This window comes from Lissotriton vulgaris, chromosome 7 (assembly GCF_964263255.1).
Source record: "Lissotriton vulgaris chromosome 7, aLisVul1.2, whole genome shotgun sequence".
NCBI classification, from domain to species: domain Eukaryota; kingdom Metazoa; phylum Chordata; class Amphibia; order Caudata; family Salamandridae; genus Lissotriton; species Lissotriton vulgaris.
Window position 1 is genome coordinate 1769074530 of NC_141695.1, and position 18701 is coordinate 1769093230.

The window sequence follows — 18701 nt, forward strand, 5'->3', positions numbered from 1 at the left end:
GAGCGTGAGGGGATGCAGTATAGGGTAGAGGGAGGACTAAGGTGTTGTTATGGGATGGGGAGGCGGTAGGGGGAGGGATGATGGAGGGGGAAGAGGGACAGGGAGTGTAGGGGACTGTGGGCATAGTGGGAAGGCTGAGAGATTGTGCTGGAGGTGAATTAGTAGATAAGGTAGAGCAGGTTGGAGGCGTGAGAGGGTTAGGGGGAGAGTATGGAGGGGTGCTGGAGGGTGAGAAAGAGAGGTTGAGGGAAGAGTAAGAACTGGCGCTCAAGGATGGCAGGGGTGTAGGGGATAGGAGGGGGGTAGGGGATGTGAGAGTGTCAAGGAGGGTAGGAGTAGTGGTGACCGGGTGCTGGGCATGAGGGGAAAATGAGTAAGTTGGGTAAATTGGGAGGGGGTGGGAGGGTTTGAAACATAATCTTTTATAGTGGAGAAGATGTTATCAAATAGATTTAGACTGTGTTCTGTGGATTGAATGAGAATAGTTCCGTTGTTGTAGATTGTGAAGGTGGCTGTGGCGTGGAAGAATTGTGATGGAGCAGTGTAGATCATAAGACCGTGTGCGGATTTCCTCGTCGAGGAGATCGAGAATAAGGCTAGGAAAGCTTTCCTCCATTGGGCTCTACGTCTAGTGAAGAAAAATATGTCAGTGGTTGTGATTTCATTATGTGGTGTGAAGTAAGGGTCAGCAAAGGGCGTTTCTGGGTGAGATTTAAGAAAGTTGTGTTTAAAACGTTTGGCCGATTTTTTGTTGAGTTTGGAAGGGTAGATGATTTTGTAGGTGTGAGTGCCTGTAGGTTCCATAATGAGGGCAGAGATCCCGGGAAAGCGGGGAAAAGACCTGAGTAATAGGGCTGAGTAGAGCAGTGGACGTGCTGAGAGAGAGGGGAGGCCTAAATCAGAATTTGAAGAGTAAGGGAGAGAGGTAAGAGATATAGTAAATAGAGGGGAAAGGGTACCAGGAGCAAGAATGGACGAATCCTAAGTAAGAAAACACAAAGGCCTATATGTAGTCTTAATAGAGTGTCAGCATAAAACAGGTGGGTCACAGAATAGTCCAAATTCTATGAGCAGGATCGAAGAGGGATTGAGGTCAGGATATATAATTACGATAACGCATATGAAAAACAGAAAAATCCTATCTCAGGATAAATGTGAGTGCAGTCCTTTTTCAGTGCCCATAGACCAAGAGAGCATGAGACCAAGTTAGTGCAGTCCCTTTTCTGGGTTCATAGGTCATGAGAGCACCAGAATAGTCCTGTTTCTATGAGCATGTCCTAAAGAGGGATTTTGGGATTGTGGTCCTACTTCAATTGCAACATATTGGTAGGAAGGTCCTCTTTCTATTATTATAGGGCAGTCCTGATTCTGTGGAGATTAGACAACAGAGGAAATTGTGGAAAAGAGATCGTAATTCAGTAGGTTGTAAATTAATAATCTCTGAAAGAGAAGATCTGTTGCAGGGGATGGCTTTCTTCGTTTAGATAAATACCAACAAGCGGCTATTTTGTAGAATAGGACGATGAAGAGAGAAGAGTAGCCCAAAAAAGAAAACAAAAACGTAATGAAGTGAGGCAGCAATGCAGAAAATAAGATAATAAATAAATGAGTTAAAAATGCCAGTAGACCAGCATATGAGTCACCGTGGATTTAGAGAGTAGACATCAGAGTGTAGACATCAAAGAGATAGACCCAGGGGCTGGCGCTCCAGCGCGAGATAGACCCCACAGCCCCCAAGAGCTACCTTCGCCACTCACCCGGGTCTTGATCGTGGAAGCAGAAGTTGTAATGATGAGATGCAGGAGCCTCCACGGTCTTAGGCGCAGCGCGGCATTTGGAAGAACAACACGTCTCCCCAGGAGACTCCGATGCTTCATACAACGTGTTGCAGGAGCCAACAGGGGCTTTAAACACCACACGCCGCTAGGATGTAAGGCACGTTTCCCTAGCAACCCCCGGTGCCTCCTTCGGTGCAAAGCAGGAGTTTCCGAGGACTTTGACACTGTGTGTCGCCAGGACGTATTGCACGTGTCCCTCAGCAGCCTCAATTCCTTTCCTCGACGCTCCAGGGCAGGCAAGAGTCACTCATGCAGGAGGATCCCCACTATCCATTATAGAAACCCAGCCAAGTAATTAAAGTGCCTTTGTGCAATCCCTTCGAACAAGCTGTACTAGATACGGACGCATATCATATTTAATAATTATCAGCCTGATTGGGCCGTTTTGCGAGGCTCAAATAGCGAATCATAAGAAATCGCTATTTGAGACTCGCAAAACGGTATTCATGTAGGAATCGCAATAGTAATTGCGATTCCCACTGATTCCTTATTTGCGATTAGCTAATTGCTAATCGCAAATAAGGAATAACTCCCCATGCATTCCTATGGGCCAAAAGGCCCATAGGAATGCATGGGGAGTCATTCCTCATTTGCGATTAGCAATTAGCTAATCGCAAATGAGATTGCGAGTACAAGGGTGCCAGGGGTGTCAAAAGGACACCCTGTAGCACCCCTGCATGGAAATGAACACAGGTGTTGCACACACACATGTCCAAAGGACATGTGTGTGTGTAACGTGCAACTCAGAAAAATGCATTTAAATGCATTTTTCTGAGTTTTCGCAATATAATGCGAGGTTTGACCTCGCGGTAAATTGCGGCCCGAAATTGCGATTTCTCAAATGTAAAATGGATGATGAATTACATTTAAGGAATCTCAAATAGAGATTCCTTAAATGTAAATCCTCGCAAATATGCGAATTAGCAAATAGCGATTTTTGCATTTGGGATGTTGAATCCCAAATGCAAAAATCGCATACGCAACTGGCCAGATTCTCAGAATCTGGCCCTTTGCGAGCCGATTCGGCCTTGATGAATAAGGCTGTTAATCTATAAAGTGCCTCTGTGTCTCTACTCAACATTTAACAGCGTTTTATTATGATCTTATGCAAGGAAACCTATGTTTCAGAACAAATTTCTGAAACTATCCACAGGAGGAATCGTTGCTAAATTCAAATAAATATCAGTAAAAAGTTTCAAATGTCTACGTGCCTGCGTTCTTACAAATGTTTTATTTTTTTTAAAGGAGCAAGTTAAGATTATAATTATTTGACTAATTTTGGGATGATCGGCCATCTTTAATATCTAGTTGTAATGCGCTTCACTAATTACAAACAGTAAGCTTTTACTTTAACTAACACCCATCTTACAACGATGCCATAGCAATACAACAACAACGTTAATAATATAACCCTTTATTATTCCTGTATCCTAGGCAAAACATCAACCTGGGTCAGTTTCTTCTCAGCTATAAGGATGAACTTAACAAAATGGGTTGTTAAAGCGGTGGTATGCCCTCAGAGGCACAATGTAATTGCTTGGCGGTACTTTCTCACTCATATTTCCTTACTAATGAGTTTTAACAGTGTTTGCCTCTCTTGTCTCAATCTAGGGTAAATACTTACAATATAGCCTTATAGCCCGCCGTAGAGAGCTATACGGCTATTAAAGGCCCTCTCCAGCGTTAAAGGCCCCGAGCCGAAGGCGAGGGCCTTTAACAAGGGAGAGGGACTTTAATAGCGGTATAGCCCATCTACGAAGGGCTATAAGGCTATTAGAACATTCTGTCACTAGAGGGCAGAATGTTCTAACAAAAAAACAAAGCCTTTTGGAAGCGTGAGGGGATTGGAATACCCTCAGGCTCCCTGAAGCCTTTGTTCAGCCAGAGCTGTGAACAAAGAAACATTGGAATGTTGGAGCTCCGGGCTTATACCAGCCATTATAAGCCCAGAGCACTCCATTGTTTTCAATGGAGCTCCAACATTCCAATGTTCTAATATGCAATATTGTTTCATTGACAAACACGTAATCTGGAAGTCTGTGTTTGTCTATTTTGTACCCATCTCGGAGTCCCATCCTTTGTTGGACAGCGACCAAATCTTAACATAAGATATCTATCCGTTAAAACCGGTTTTAAATGGGAGGTTAAATAGGGTTGGGGCTCGGTTTTATGATACCAGTAAATAACCGACCAAACATGCTTTTTTTTAAATCACCTCCTTATCGAATAAAAGCAGTAAAAAATAGTTGACCGATTTAGCATCTGCTTCAAAACAATGTTGTTTATATCCAAGTGTTCCAAAGACTGGAACTTAAAAGTGTTCAGTCTCTCCGTTAAATAGGATCTCCAACCACTAGCATAGTCTTTATTTATTATTTCGTGCCAGCACAAGTAGACAAGAGAGTCGGATTCTGATAGATAAAAAACGAAAATAGACATGTTACGAATGTGGATTGTCTCACCAGAGTTTGGCTTATTAGGCCAACCTCTAATCTGTCATTGAGATTGTTTGAGGGAGGAGAGCAGTAAGTTGAAACCTAAAGTCACTCGGCAACAATCCAGGACAAGTTTTCTTATGATGAAAGTTTGCCTTGGGGACAATTTGAACAAGTGGATGAACAAGTATGTTTAAAAAACAACATTCATTTCCCAGGTGAGCAGATAATTACATCTTCTTGCGGAAGCTGGTGCTGCCACAATAGATGATTTGTGATGAGACCCATTGTGACCCCCTTGTGTGCCAAACCATACACCTGAACTGTGAAGACTCCTTATGTATGATTACTTGTCAATAAAGGTCTTCAGTATGTCATTGACACAACTGCTGCAGATGTTAATCAGATGTTAGTTATCCACTGCAGTTTGCTTAGCGCCATGATGCTCCCTTGGGAGCGAACGTATGCGCTTTATAAATACACATAAATAGCAAATATCAAATATAGACTAGAACCTTTAGTTGGGCCAAAATGACTGATGAAGGTATGTTTTTTGTGCAACAGGGACATTGCTTCCAAGGATAAGAAATTAGAGGACCTGGTGATGCACTTCACAATTAAGTGCTCAAAGGATTAATAGATTGAATTTCTGATTGCTTTGTAGCGCCTGAAGCTGGTGGAAATAACATCCGGACCTCCAGCCCAATGATCGTCTCAATTCCCGAGAGAGGTAGGTCAAAGTGTAGTTTGGTGTGAATTTCTTGTGTAACAAGGGTTGTGTGTTGCAGATTATAGGTGATTATCATGGGTGGAGCATGAACTTCATGTCTCCTTTGGGAATTTACAAGCACTGAGCTGGACCTGCTAGTATGGGGAGCAGCACCCCAACCCCCAAAATGTAGGCTCTCTGGAATTCAGATCACCCCAAATTTTACCTTTAGCGGTTCCGCTTCAATCCTCGATCTATCAATAAAGAACCCCATCCTCATTATCAGACCTAACATTAGTTCAGCTGAGTATAAACAATTAACTAGGAGTTCTAGATTAGGAATAAGTCATGGGTATTATTAAAAAGTCTCAAAATCAAGGGGTACAGAGTATTGCAAAATTTCTGACTAGTCTGACTTTGACCCTGCTAATCAGGACCACTGTCCATGTGCTATCTCTAGGTTCCGCCTACAATTGGATTACGTCCTTTCTTTAAGGTCAAACCCAAGCAGTTCGACTTGCCCCTTTTACTGCTCCTAAGATCGCGACCACGTGCGGGGTCCCACAGGCTCATCCCTATCTCCACACTTGTTTAATCTTTACCTCCTGCCCCTGATCCACTCTCTAAAAGACGGGAAGGTGACTACCTTCAACTACGCTGACGATCTTTAGCTTGTCTTCACCTTGGATAACTCTCCAGACTCTGTCCATGATTTTCAAGCCACCATGCTCCACGTCCAGCGCTGGATGGACACTGACCATCTTAAACTTAACCCAGCAAGACTGAACTTGTCTTGCCAGGGAAGAGCGATATTTCCTGGGGCCCACACTACTGGCCAGTGGAATTAGGCCCCCCCTCCCCCACTCCCTCCCCCTCCGTGAAAAGCCTTGGAGTCACCATAAATGCAGATCTGTCGCTTAGAGGACAATTAGGGGCAGTGGTCTCTACCTGTTTTTTCCAACTGCGCAAAATCAGGAAGATTGCCCACCTGCTGACCCACTCGGCCCTCAAACAGTTTGTGATAGCCCTGGTACTCGCTCGTCTCGACTTCTCCAATTTTATCTACCTCGGCCTACCACTGTTTTTACTCAATCGCACCCAAATGGTACAGAGCCAGGCTGCAAGACTAATCCATAAAAAACCTTGCTATCCAAACTTCACTAGCTACCTACTGCTCAATGCGCAGCTTTCAAGACGGGGTGCACAATTTTCAAGGCCATGCACGGCAGGAGCCCCAAATTCATCAGCTGCATGATGGTAAGGCATGTCCCACTCCGCAATTTGTGGTCAGCTCATCTTCAGCTACTTACTACCCCTGCCTTTAATCTCAAATGCCAGGGAGGGTGCAGGTTCTCCTGTCTTGCCCCTAAATTCTGGAACGCCCTACCACTAGTGATCCGGATGTGTGACAACCTGTTGGGGTTCAGAAAGGCGCTTAATACCTGGCTGTTTAAACAAGCCCACGCATAATCCGCTTCCGTCTTGACACTGCCCAAGATCAGCGCCATGAATCCTTCTGGTGACTGTGCGCTTTAGACATTTCTGCTAACACAACATAACATCTCCCCTAAATTAGTTATGGTGAGTACTTAGGTACATCCCAGATTGGTCACTGGTGTGTCCTCATAAGTTCCTAGTATATGGTACCGACGTACGCAGGGCATAGGTACCCCAGGGGTCCCCATGGGCTGAAACATGTATTATACCACCCATGAGAGACCACTCAAACTGTGACTACAGGCCTGCCATTGCAGCCTGTGTAAGCTGGTGCTAGCACCACTTACGGCAGATATAGTTTTCCCTATATCTAAGGTCACTGCACTTAAAACCTATAAATCTTCCCTAAAGCAGGCGTTTCAAGCCTGAAGGTAGGGTGCTCGGTTCTAAGTATGAGGATGCCCCTGCATGAGCGCAACACCACTACAACCTTCGGAGTCCATTCTTCCGGGTTGTAAGTGCATCAGCTATTACGATATATAAAGGGGCAATGCGTCATTACGTGATGACCATCTCTAAACTGGCTGTAATGAACCTTGTCATGTTTGGTATCAAACATGTTGGAATCATACCTCCCACACCGTTAACAGTGTAGGAGGTATGATTCCATGCACTGTAAAGCTCCTCCGTGAGGCCCTCAGTGATCCTGGTACCAGTCTTCTAGACCCAGACAGCGACTGGAGACATGTTTCTGCCCTTCTGCTGCTGAGCCAAGCTTGAGCAGGGGAAGGCAGAACAATAGATATCCTGTCACATGGAGGTGTGACCACCTCCCAGATGGGGTTTAGTGTATTGGGGCTGGATGGTGAAGCTTGCCAGCACCACAGAGACTGCTCAAAGAGCACACTTGGTGCCCTCCTTGCATACTCCAGTTCAAACCAGTTCAGTGAGCCGTTGGCTCCCACTCTGGCATGAAACTGGACAAAGGGCATGGGAGTACCCTCCCCACTGTCCAGCCCCTTCTCTGGGAGGGACGCCTGAATCATCCCAAACATTTCCTTAGGGTACTTAAGGGCTTACCTGTAGGTGGGTCCCTAGATTTGTCATGGGACAAGATTCAGATCTGACACCACTTTTGCTTCAACCGTCTGGGCACTCTGGACATCCATGGACTTTGCTCTGGACACCAAGACGGCAACTGGGAGGACTACTGCTGCTCCTGGCCTCATAGTCCTGCTCGTCTGCTGCAAAGTCTGTGCCTGTGATTCAAACAGGATCCTCCCAAGGCCTTTGGACATCCAAGACACCTGAAGGAATCTCCCATGAAGTGAAGGAGTCACTTCCCTGCATCTGCAGGCACGGAAACAGAGCTGACCAGTCTGCTGATTCTGGGCTCCCACAGACTCTGACAGGCTCAGCAACACAGGTAGTAGTTCTTTCACTCCCTTGAGGCCTGCACTATCTTCTCACTGAGTTTGAGGTCAATATCCCTCGTCGTAACCTCAGGAACCGATCCCATGTGCACCACGTCAACTTGCCATTGCAAAAGCAAGTTGGCTCTCTTCCTCAGAGATCTTCGGGCTCCAAGTAACCTCAACCTCAATCATCTCCAGTGACCAAGATATTACTCCTCACCACATTTCTTGCACTGTGGACCTGCATCTTTGGCAAACTGATTGAGGTCTTCTTTCAACTCCAGTGCCTCGAGCCTGCGGGTCCTCTTGAGGGTCTTCTTTGACTTCAGTGGGATCACCTGATTGCTCCGAGCCTACTCTGACTCCCCTGGTTGTGGTGAGTTACTTGGACCTTGCTGATCCTGAAACTGCACCCTTTTTGCTTGCCACATTGTTTGCAGTTGGCGCTCCAGACGGACACTGACCCCTCAACTTTTGACATATGACGGGGGTCAGCTTGTGAACAGCTCCTGGTCTTCCACAGCATTGCCTGGTCCACAAAGTTGCAGCTCCATGGTCACCATCAAATCTCCTGCAACACCTGACATCGGTGGGCATTTGACTTTCATACCTGCTGGTCACTACTGAGTGGCATAGACTTAATCGCCTCTGCTTGCAGGTACGGCTCATCTCAATTCCACCTTTGGGTTCCACCGGACACTTTCACCATCTTCGCCAGCTGCATCTTCCTGAAGTCCTCTATTGAGTTCGACACCAGTTTCTGACACCATTTCACACCTATGCAGCCGGCTTCCCTGGTGTAGATATACTGGCTCCTAGGGTATCCACTGGTGGGGTGGCTCTACAATCTTCTGTCTTCCACAGGGTTTCATCAAGGTCCACTGGGAAAGGTCCTTCTTCTTTGAAAATGCAACTGCGACTTACCCATTTACTTGAATTGAGCACGCAGTTGTGTTCCCATTCTGCACATGGCCTCTGTGGGGTTCCTGGTTACTTACCTTGGGTGGTTCTTGGGTCCCCAGCACTTATATGTCTTCTGAGTATAGTCTTTACTTGAGTCGTGGATCGCATCCCACTATTTTAGTATATGGTTTGGTCTCCCTCTGGCAACCACTGTGTATTCATGCTACTAACATGTTTTATTTGCACAGTATTGTGTACATTGTAAATATCTCTTAGACTTGCGGGCTGCCTTCGATTTGGTCCCAAGGAGCAAGCTTTGGGCAGTTTTGAACGGGATAGGGGTCCCACCTGAGTTGCTCACTCTGATAATGCGACTCCATGAGTGTAACTTTGCCAAAGTCCAATGGGGGCTGAACGGGGAATCCACTGTTGACTTTCCGGTCGAGCGGGGAGTACGGCAGGGATGTGCAATGGCACCCCTGCTCTTCTCCCTATTCATCATTGGAATTGTGGATAGAATGTTGGACGCAAGTGTGGATGCACCTTCGCTAGCTGGCATCAGGGTCCCGATCCTGATGTTCGCTGACGACACCCTAATTGTGTCCAAAACCCCAGCTGGACTGCAGCGTGCTCTAAATATATTCGACACTTTTTGTAGGGAGCATGGCCTTGAAGTTAATGCTGGCAAAACTAAGCTGATGGTTTTCTCCCAAAGGCGTAGACCCCAACCAAGGGTATCTCTGAACAACATCGAGCTCGAGGTAGTAAAGGTTTTTACCTATCTTGGGGTTGAGATATCGAGTAAGCCAGGTTGGTCTCGCCATATAGAAAAGGCGGTATTGAGACACCAGCAGATTGCAGGGGCGCTTCGGTTAGAGCAAGTAAAATCAAAAACTAGGCCTATAAAACCGGTCCTTTCGGTCTATGATGCCAAAGCTCTAGGGTCAGCCCTGTATGGGGCAGAAGTATGGGGTTTTGAGAGGTTCCCTACTTTACAAATATCAGAAAATAGGTTTATGAGGGGAATTACGGGTCTCCCCCAGAGCGTGCCATTAATCCCGCTTGGACTTGATCTAGGGAGGAGATCGGTTATTGACAAAGCTCGATTAAGGCCTATCCTTTATTGGAGACGGCTTTTGACAACCCCAGAGATCCGACACTATGCTGATGGGTTTTTAGCCTTAATTAAATCAGATACTTTCCATAAAATATCATGGTTGAAGACACTCAGGGTTGTTCTTGGTGAACTTGGTCTCCCTAATCTTTGGGACAATCCCTCTGGGGAAGTATTCCCAAGCAAAAACCATTTACTGGGATTATATAGAAGAAAGACTCTGGAGGAGTGCACAAGCCGAAACAATGGGGGGTAGATTTCTGGAAATTAAAACGAGACCTGTATTAGAACAATACTGGGACAGTATTACTGTCCCGATAGACAGGAAGTTATTTTTCCACTTAAGGTCGGGCTCCCTCCCCTTGAGATCATTGACGGGTAGATGGAGGAGTTCGAATACCACATGCTGCCCGGTGTGTGGTGCATTTAACGAAAGCATAGCCCACTTTTTATTTTTGTGTGAAGCCTATGCAATCCCAAGGAGAGTATGGCTGGCCCGAGTTTGTAGAAATCTTGGGGTATCTAGCGGTGTTGAGGGGTTAAGAATTATTTGTACCTCCACTGACATGCCCATTGTGCTGGGAACAGCAAAGTACTTGGGGTGGGCATGGTCCATTAGGCGGAAGGCTTTATCCCCCAACATGAATTGAAATTTTTATAGCAGTTTTTATTACTTTTCTTGTTAAAGCTTGCACAACTGTTCAAAATGTATTTTTATGTATGAAATATGGATTTTTACTATTATGTATTTTTAAATGTATGTCTGTGCTTTTATGAGTCTATAACTTGAATAAAGCTTTACAACAACGAATATCTCCGGGTAGGAGATATTTGTATGGGCTAGAGAATGTCTTATAATAAATACCAATTATTATAAATACACTTTGTTGTTCTTTTCCATTTAATACACACAAATAAGATTATGTTCTAGTAAAACAAGCCACTTCACACTCCTTCTGGATTATGCCTGTAGGCTGCTCTCCACAACTACCACTTAGAGAGCTTTCAAGGTTGTCTAAGACCACTAACATCACCAAGAGTGTTGTCTTAATTTTACATAAGTGAGCACCATATACTAAGCCAGCCTCCTACAATGCCAAATTTGAGCCCTTTTCTTCCATCATCCTAAGGAGTCTAAAGGTACCCAGGGTTTATAGATTCCCCTGGAGGGGACTGAAAAATTAGGCAAAACACAGCTACGTTTTTTTTGTGGGAAAAAGTGCTGCAGAAGACAGCATCCGTTATTTTTTTCTAGCAAAGGCTTTGTGTTGCTGAAATCACCATCTTTCCATTATAGATAATGGGGTAACCCAAAAAGTCAACACTGACCTGGGTGCAATACGGGAATGAAAAAATGGTCTGTGACCGATTTATCTTGAATTGAATTCAATTATACACAGTCTGTGTTGTGTAGAGCACTACAACACTCAATATCCCAATGAACTTTCTCACGCATGCACTCAATTCCTATATATGAATATATGTATAGAGAAACCACACAAGAAATAGCGCCAAAACAGATCAAATTACTTCAAACAAAAACATTTATTAGTTGACTCGGCAAAGAATTTCTATTCAACAAATATAGGTTGCGCGCAAGAAGGGAGAAAAAGTAAGGGAGTGGTGTTGGTGGGTGGTGAGAGTGCAAATTACAGGAATCAGGATAGATACAATTAGATGATTTTAGAATCACTGGTAATCAAAACCAGACAATGAAGACCTGTAGAATGTATAATGTTCATTTACATGCAATCTGTAAATTTACAATGTGCAATTAATGCATCTTTCAAAGGAATGTCGGATAGGAAGCAGGTACAGGTCTTGTCAAGTTGAGGTCGTCGACTTTTCGACTCGGCTGATGCAAGTAGGGAGATTTAAGCCTCAGCTGCGAGTCTTCTTCAGGACTGGATATGGCAACCTATTCCCAGTGCCAGGCCTGGCTGCTCAGGTATGTAGTCCAACAACAAACACAATGGCCCAATTACGCCAAGGGTACAGGAATCAAGGGTGCGCAGAAACTAAAGCACCATATTTTGCATCCGTTAATGATGAGTGTGATGTCAATCACTTCCCTTAATTTTGGGAGACCTCCAGACAATCCATGTTGCTCCTAGCATACGCGGGCAAGGCAGCAGGAATAGGCAGCATTTTGTACACAGTTGGCATTTTACCTTTACCTCTTTGTCATAATTTTTGTGCTTTCAACCTCTTTCCAGTTAGTGGTAGAAATGGGTGTAAAACCAATAATGGATCCTGGAAAGATATACATTTCTGAAAAGAAGACACAATTTTGAATTTAGCAGGGGGTTATTTGTGAAGTCCTTCAAGGTTTTCCCATAGAAGGTAACAGTTGAAATAAAAAATATTGAAATTGAGTTGAAAAAAACATCCCTTTGAGCCTACATTTTCACCTGTTACTTCTTCTAACTTTGCAATGTTTGTGAAAGCACTATACTGTTACGTCTGCAGTACCCTTCTGGTTGTGGGGATATATCGGGCTTGTAGGTTCACCGAGAACCTGAGGTACTCAGAGCTGATAACTGTGCTTCACCTTGAAATGGTTTTTCATTGTGTACCTGGTATAGAGCAATTCATTTGAAAAAATATAAAGAGTAAAAAATATATATCAAGGAAACCTATGAATTTCCGGAATGGGAACAACATATGGAGTTTAGAAGCAGTGGTTATTTGCACATCTCTGAATTTGTGGGTAGCCATATTAGCATGTGAATTAGAGGGTATTTTTCAAAATGTCTTCTTTTTACACGCTGTCTTACCTCTGGAAGGCAGCAATGCATAGAAAGACAACTGGTAAAAACAATTGTTCTACTATGCTGTATTCCCCTAAGTCACCTTATAAAAGCAGTACCTCACTTGTGTGGGTAGGCCAAGTGCCCACAACAGGAAATGGGTCAAAACGCAACATGGACACATCAGATTTTTCCACTGTAAACTGATCCTTTTTTTGAAATGTGCCTAGCTGTGGATTTTGAGCCTTACCTCAGCCGGCACCTGGAGAAGACTACAAAACCTGTAAAAAAATTTAACGAGACACCCAGGGGAATCCAGGATGGGGTGACGTATGTGGCTTTTAACAGGTTCTGGTACCCTGAATCTCTTGCAAACCTCAAACTTTGTAAAAAAAACAACACATTTGCCTCACATTTCTGTGATGGAAAGTTCTGGAATCTGCGTGGATCCACAAACCCCCATGCACCCAGTATTTCCAAAGTCTTCTGATAAAAATGGTACCTCAATTTTGTGGGTAGACCTAGTGCTCGTGACAGGAAACAGCCCAAAACGCCATGTTGACACATCACATTTTCACACAGAAAACTGACCCTTTTTTGCAAAGTACCTAGCTTTGAATTTTGAACCCTAGCTCTGTTGCCACCTGAGGAAACTTAGCAGACATGTGCATTTTTAAAAACTAGGCACCCAGTGGAATCCAGTTTAGGGTGACTTGTTCAGCTTTCACCCGGTTCTTTCACCCAGAATCCCTTGCATACATCAAACTTTGTGAAAAAAACACATTTTCCTCATATTTCTGTGATGAAAAGTTATGGATTCTGCAAGGATTCATAGACTCACACACACTCAGCATTCCTCCAAGCCTTTTGATAATGTTGGGCGGTGGGGCTAATAGCCAATCTGTGCTGCAGAGAGGGCAGAAAGACTGTGCCAAAATTTGAGAGGGGTGGGGGCATTATAATGCTCATTTAGGGCAGCCCCCACCCTCAAGTCTGCAAACAAAAAAAACCCTGGTGCCTAGTGAGCTTTCTGCCTCCCCCTGGGGGGCATATCTGGGGCTGTTGCCCACATTTTCACACAGAGGGGTAGAAAGACTGCAATATTTTGGATTGGAGGGGGAATTATACTGCCCATTTAGGGCAGCCGCTTCCCCTACATTTGCACAGAAAAAAATCTCTTGTCTAGTGTGCTTTCTGGCCCTCCGGGTGGGCAGATTGGGGGCTATTGTCCCACCTGCACCCCAGGGGGGCAAAACACTGTGTCAATAATTGTGAGGGGTATGGGGCATTATAATGCCAATTTAGGGCCGCTCCCACCCTAAATTTGCTTGCCAAAAAAAATCCCTAGTGTCTACTGTGCTTTCTGTCCCCCCAACAGGGCCTATTATGAGCTATTACTCCCATCTCTGCTCCTTGGGGGGGGGGGGGCAGAAATATTGTGCCAATATTTCAGAGGGGTGTTGGCATTATAATAGACATTCAGGGCAGCCCCCATCTCTAACTATGCACACCAAAAAACCATGGGGGGCAGAAAGACAGATCATTGCCAAATTTAAATGAGATGAGCAAATGCCCTTGCCCAAGGGGCTGCTTTTCCGCCTCTGGTGTCTAGTGGGTGGATCCCTGCCTGGGGATTGCCAAGAGGGGATCTACTAGGGAAGGGTACCATTGGAAATGGGAGATTGTCCCCTTTCCAATGCACCTCTACCACCTGCCTAGGTGCTTGGGGGCCGAGAAAGCCCCAGGAGCACGTAGGCAGGTAAAGTGATATGAGTCGATCGGCTCATTTCACTTGCAGTTTCAGTATAATGACGTAGGTGCACCTTGCACGACGATTGTCACTTCACTGAAACAAACAAAATGCCTCAGGCAGCTGGGGAAGTTCTTCCCCAACTCCCAAGACTGCTGTGCCGAGTACGTAATGGTTATGTACTTGGCACAGCAGCACTGCAGCCGAGGTCATAACCAGCAGAGGACGTAACCATTATGTCCTCAGCATGCTAGGGGTTAATAACCAAAGTCTGAAAATTCAGCCTGGATAGCTAGAGATAACTCATTTTAGGCAAATCAGAACACAGTAAGTAATAATACACTACATAGCACTAACCTAATTTTAATAAATCCTGCAGCCGCTTCTACGCTGTTGCTGTCTGGAAATAGACTCCACAATGTGAAACTTTATTTGAACAATGATCCATACACCAGAGAATTTATGCCAGGCCATATTGGAAATACAGCTGGGTACTTGATACAAGTATCTCTAACCCATCCCCTGGATTGAGGTCGTAGCACTATATAGTCTATGTTTCATCTATTGCCACATTCACCTGACGGGAGACAGATTCCAGCATAACAGTCAGACTTTTGCAGCAATCTAAGATGATGATAATTTGATGGATGGAATGCTGAATAAATCAAACATTTGCCCAAGTCAAGAGATCTGAGTTAAAGCCATCATTCTTTTGCTCACCATGCCACCCCAGTTTAGACCCAGCCAATGCAAAACAGTCTTGACCGTGCTCCTCATGGGACCAGTCCAGCCTGAACTGCAAAGCCGGGTTTTCTCTGGACCGGAAACAAAAAATCCTCTGAACGATTTTGGGGTATTATCATTCATCAGGCAGTCTAGCGTAAATCCAGTATCAAGACTGATTTTCATTTGGCTGTGTTTAAACTAGAATGGCACGGGAAGCAAAAAGACAATGGATTTAGACCCATATTTCTATGCTGAGGTGAATGTCTGACATAGTTCAACATTCTGTCCATCAATTGTTCTTTTGCCTTTGTCACCCCGAGTGGGACGGGGATGACCGGACGTGGGTCCTGTGCTCTCCATGCCAATCTTTAACAAGGATTTAACACACAACTGTGACTGGGGTGAATGTTTGATTTGTTCAGCATTCGGTCCATCATCAGTTTTTTTGCGTTTGTGCTCTAAGTGAGAAGGGTATGACCATACGTGGGTCCAATGTGCGCTACACCTCTGGATTCAAACTAGCCTGGCTGATGACGGGTGATATTCTTAAAGCTGTGCAAGGATGCTTGCTTCTGGTCCAGCGAAGGAACTTGCCTGGCAGTTTAGGCTTGTCTGTTACCATGAAGAGTAGGGGCAAGATGATTTGCATATGACTGGATCCAAACTGGAACGGCGCTGTGCACAAAAAAATGATGGATTTAACCTAGATCCGTGATTGGGATGAATGTATGATTTGTTCAGCATTCCGTCTGTCTGCTGTTCTTTCTGCATTTGTCACCCTAACTGGAAAGGGTATTGCCAAGCGTGGATCCGGTGCTCTTTATGCCACTGGATTCAAGCTAGCCTGGCTGATGGTTCCTCAAAACCGTTCCAGGATTTTTGATGCTAGCCCAGGTAGGACCTGGCCGGGCAGTTCGGGCTGTACTGTTCCCATGGGTAACAGGGTCAAGACTGATTTGCAAATCGCTGGGTCCAAACTGAAATGGTGTGTTCAGCAAATAAATTATGGATTTAATCCAGATCTGTAACTGGGGGTGAATTTTTTTTTTTTTTTTGCAGAGTTTTATACAGCGGGAACCAGACCCGAACCGAATCTGGTATCAGAGCGCTTTACATAGCACCAGTTACGTTACATGAGGACACACATTCATTTTTATGCACGGGGAGATTACGTGATTTGCCCAGAATTACAGGAGGTTTTGGTGTCGTTACTGACACTCGAACCCAGATCCCGAGGTCCGAGGTCGAGCGCCCTAGCCGTTGAGATTGAGGATTGAGGTCATGGAACTTGATAGTCTATGTTTCTTCATATCAGTAAGCCCAGGCTGCAAACTCTGCTCCACCAGCGGAGTTTGAAAAGTTTTGCCAACTCTACACTCTGTTGGATATGCAGAGTTCAGGCAAAACTCTGACTCCGTGTCAGTGCAGAGTTAGCCCCTGTGCCATGGCACAAACCAAAAAAAAAAAATTTGCCTGCTCACTGGCATCTCCGGGCTGCCCTCCTATTTCCCGTGGTCTCTCCTTCTCACTGCAAACCCCTACGTTGAATGTCTTTTGTGAATTGCGTATTCGCAAGACCGGCAATGAGGATGGCGGAATGGAGGAGGGACATTGGCGAGGAGGAAGGCAGGCCGAGATGCCAGAGAGCAAGTGTTTTTTTTTCCTTTTTTCAAATTGGGAGTGGGATTTGGGAAGGTGGAGCAGAGCAGAGTGCTACAGAGCTTTTTTTAACTCCGTGGAATTCCGCAGAGTGCCAATCCATTTACTCCGCCCATCCTTACATATCAGCCAGACTTTTTTTTTTTTAAAAACAAACCTTTATTGCGAAAAGAATGGTACAATACGTTCGGCAATTGGTCAGCGTGCTCTTCTTAGTGTAATCAGACCAACAAGTAATAAGCCAAGTCAAACCCTTCCTCCCCTTCAACTCCCTGCCCTCCCGCCTACCCCAGAACATCCCCCCTTCCCTCTCAGCACACTCATGAGAACAAAGTTTGTCAGATTGGCCGTGCTTACAATCAATGTTCAGTAGTCCACCCGTCAAGCGAGCCCAAGTCTCGGAGTACTCGGCTATAAGTTTGGTATGTTGCTTTACAGCATATCAACCCTTCCATTTTCCCTACTGCCGCGTCCCCTCCTTCCACCCTCCCACATCCCTATGTCTATGTATTGTTTTTTTTTAAAGCGCCTATCTCACCCGTAGGTCTCATACCATGCGCGGAACACACTGCATTCAGTCCCTCTGCATGCCACTCTCAGTCTCTTCCTCACCACTCTCCTGCCTTAGTAAGTAAGCAGTCAGTGGGCCCCATAGGTCCCGTGGTCGAGACTTCATCGGTAATTGCTCCGCATACACATGTAAGTATTCCTGCCAAGTGGACATGTCGCAAAGCCAGTCTTTAAACTTAGGAGCTCTTCCCCTGCCCCATCTGCAAGCCACCTGTCGTCGTGCAAGAAGGATTCCTATGGCGAGGAATTGTTTGTGTGGTGTTTGCATGTTCCCCGTCAAACCCAATAGGGCACTCAGAGGAGTCAGTGCAAGTGGTTTGGCCAACATGCTAGATAACCCCTTGAATACCTCCTCCCAGAAGGAAGCTACTTGGGGGCATCGCCAGGCTAAATGCGTGAAGTCTGCTCTCTCCAGTCCGCATCGGAGGCATCTGTCATCTTACCTAAGGTGAATCCTATACAGCCGTGCCGGGGTACGATAAAGTCTGTGCAGGAACTTATAGTGCACTAATCGGAGTCTACAGCTGCTGGATAAGGCTTCCGTCTGGAGACAGGCCTCCTCTCACTGCTCATCAGTCAAAGGGCTGTCTAGGTCCGCATCCCACTCCCGGCGGACACGAACAGGGAGAGTGAGGGGCGCGCTGCGCACTCTTTTATACAACAGGGAAGTGACATGTGTTGGGGCCGCAGTCTGCAACATTAAATGTAATGAAGTAAATGTCTCCGGTTCCTGCGGGAACTCCGGAGTAAGAGCTCTGACGCTCTGTCTCAGGTGTGTGTATAGGAACATATCCCTGAAGGAATGCGTATGTTCACCGAAGAATTGCTCTTTCGTGCGAAATTTCCCTCCCACATACAGGTCCCACCATGTTTCCAACTTTAGTCTTTGTAGCATACGTTGGCAAATCTTTTCACCTGGCACCGGTAGCAGTGGCTCAGGGGCACTCTAGGAGAATACATTAGGTGGGATTGGTGTCAGTACAACGCGTTATTTTACAACGTATTCCGTTACAACGCGATTTTTACAACGCAAAAACCATTACAATGCATGCCATTACAACGCATGGCATTACATAGCAGATACTTTTACAACGCATGCCATTACATCGTAAGTATAGGTAAGTATATCTTTTTTTTAAAAAATGTAATAAAGTTAATTAAATTAATTTAAATTAATAAAAATAATATAACATTTTTAAAACAGTAATTAATTTAATTATAGTAATTTAATTAATATTAAAATTGATATTAATTTAATGTATTTAAAATAATATAATTAATGAAATATAAAAAATTTATAAATAGTAAATAATATAATGTAATTAATTACAATAAATATAATTATAATTTAATTAAATTATAAATAATACATAATATAATTATATTTAATATAAT

General features: G+C 44.8%; 1 protein-coding gene across 1 annotated transcript in view; it reads left to right on the forward strand.

The window, feature by feature from the left end:
• Positions 1–18701, forward strand: part of LOC147706634 (cell adhesion molecule CEACAM7-like) — a 179576-nt gene that overhangs the window by 101205 nt on the left and 59670 nt on the right. Inside the window, exon 3 of the mRNA XM_086933121.1 lies at positions 4938–5003. Coding sequence (XP_086789247.1) covers positions 4938–5003 — 66 coding nt within the window. The remainder of the gene's footprint in view (positions 1–4937; positions 5004–18701) is intronic.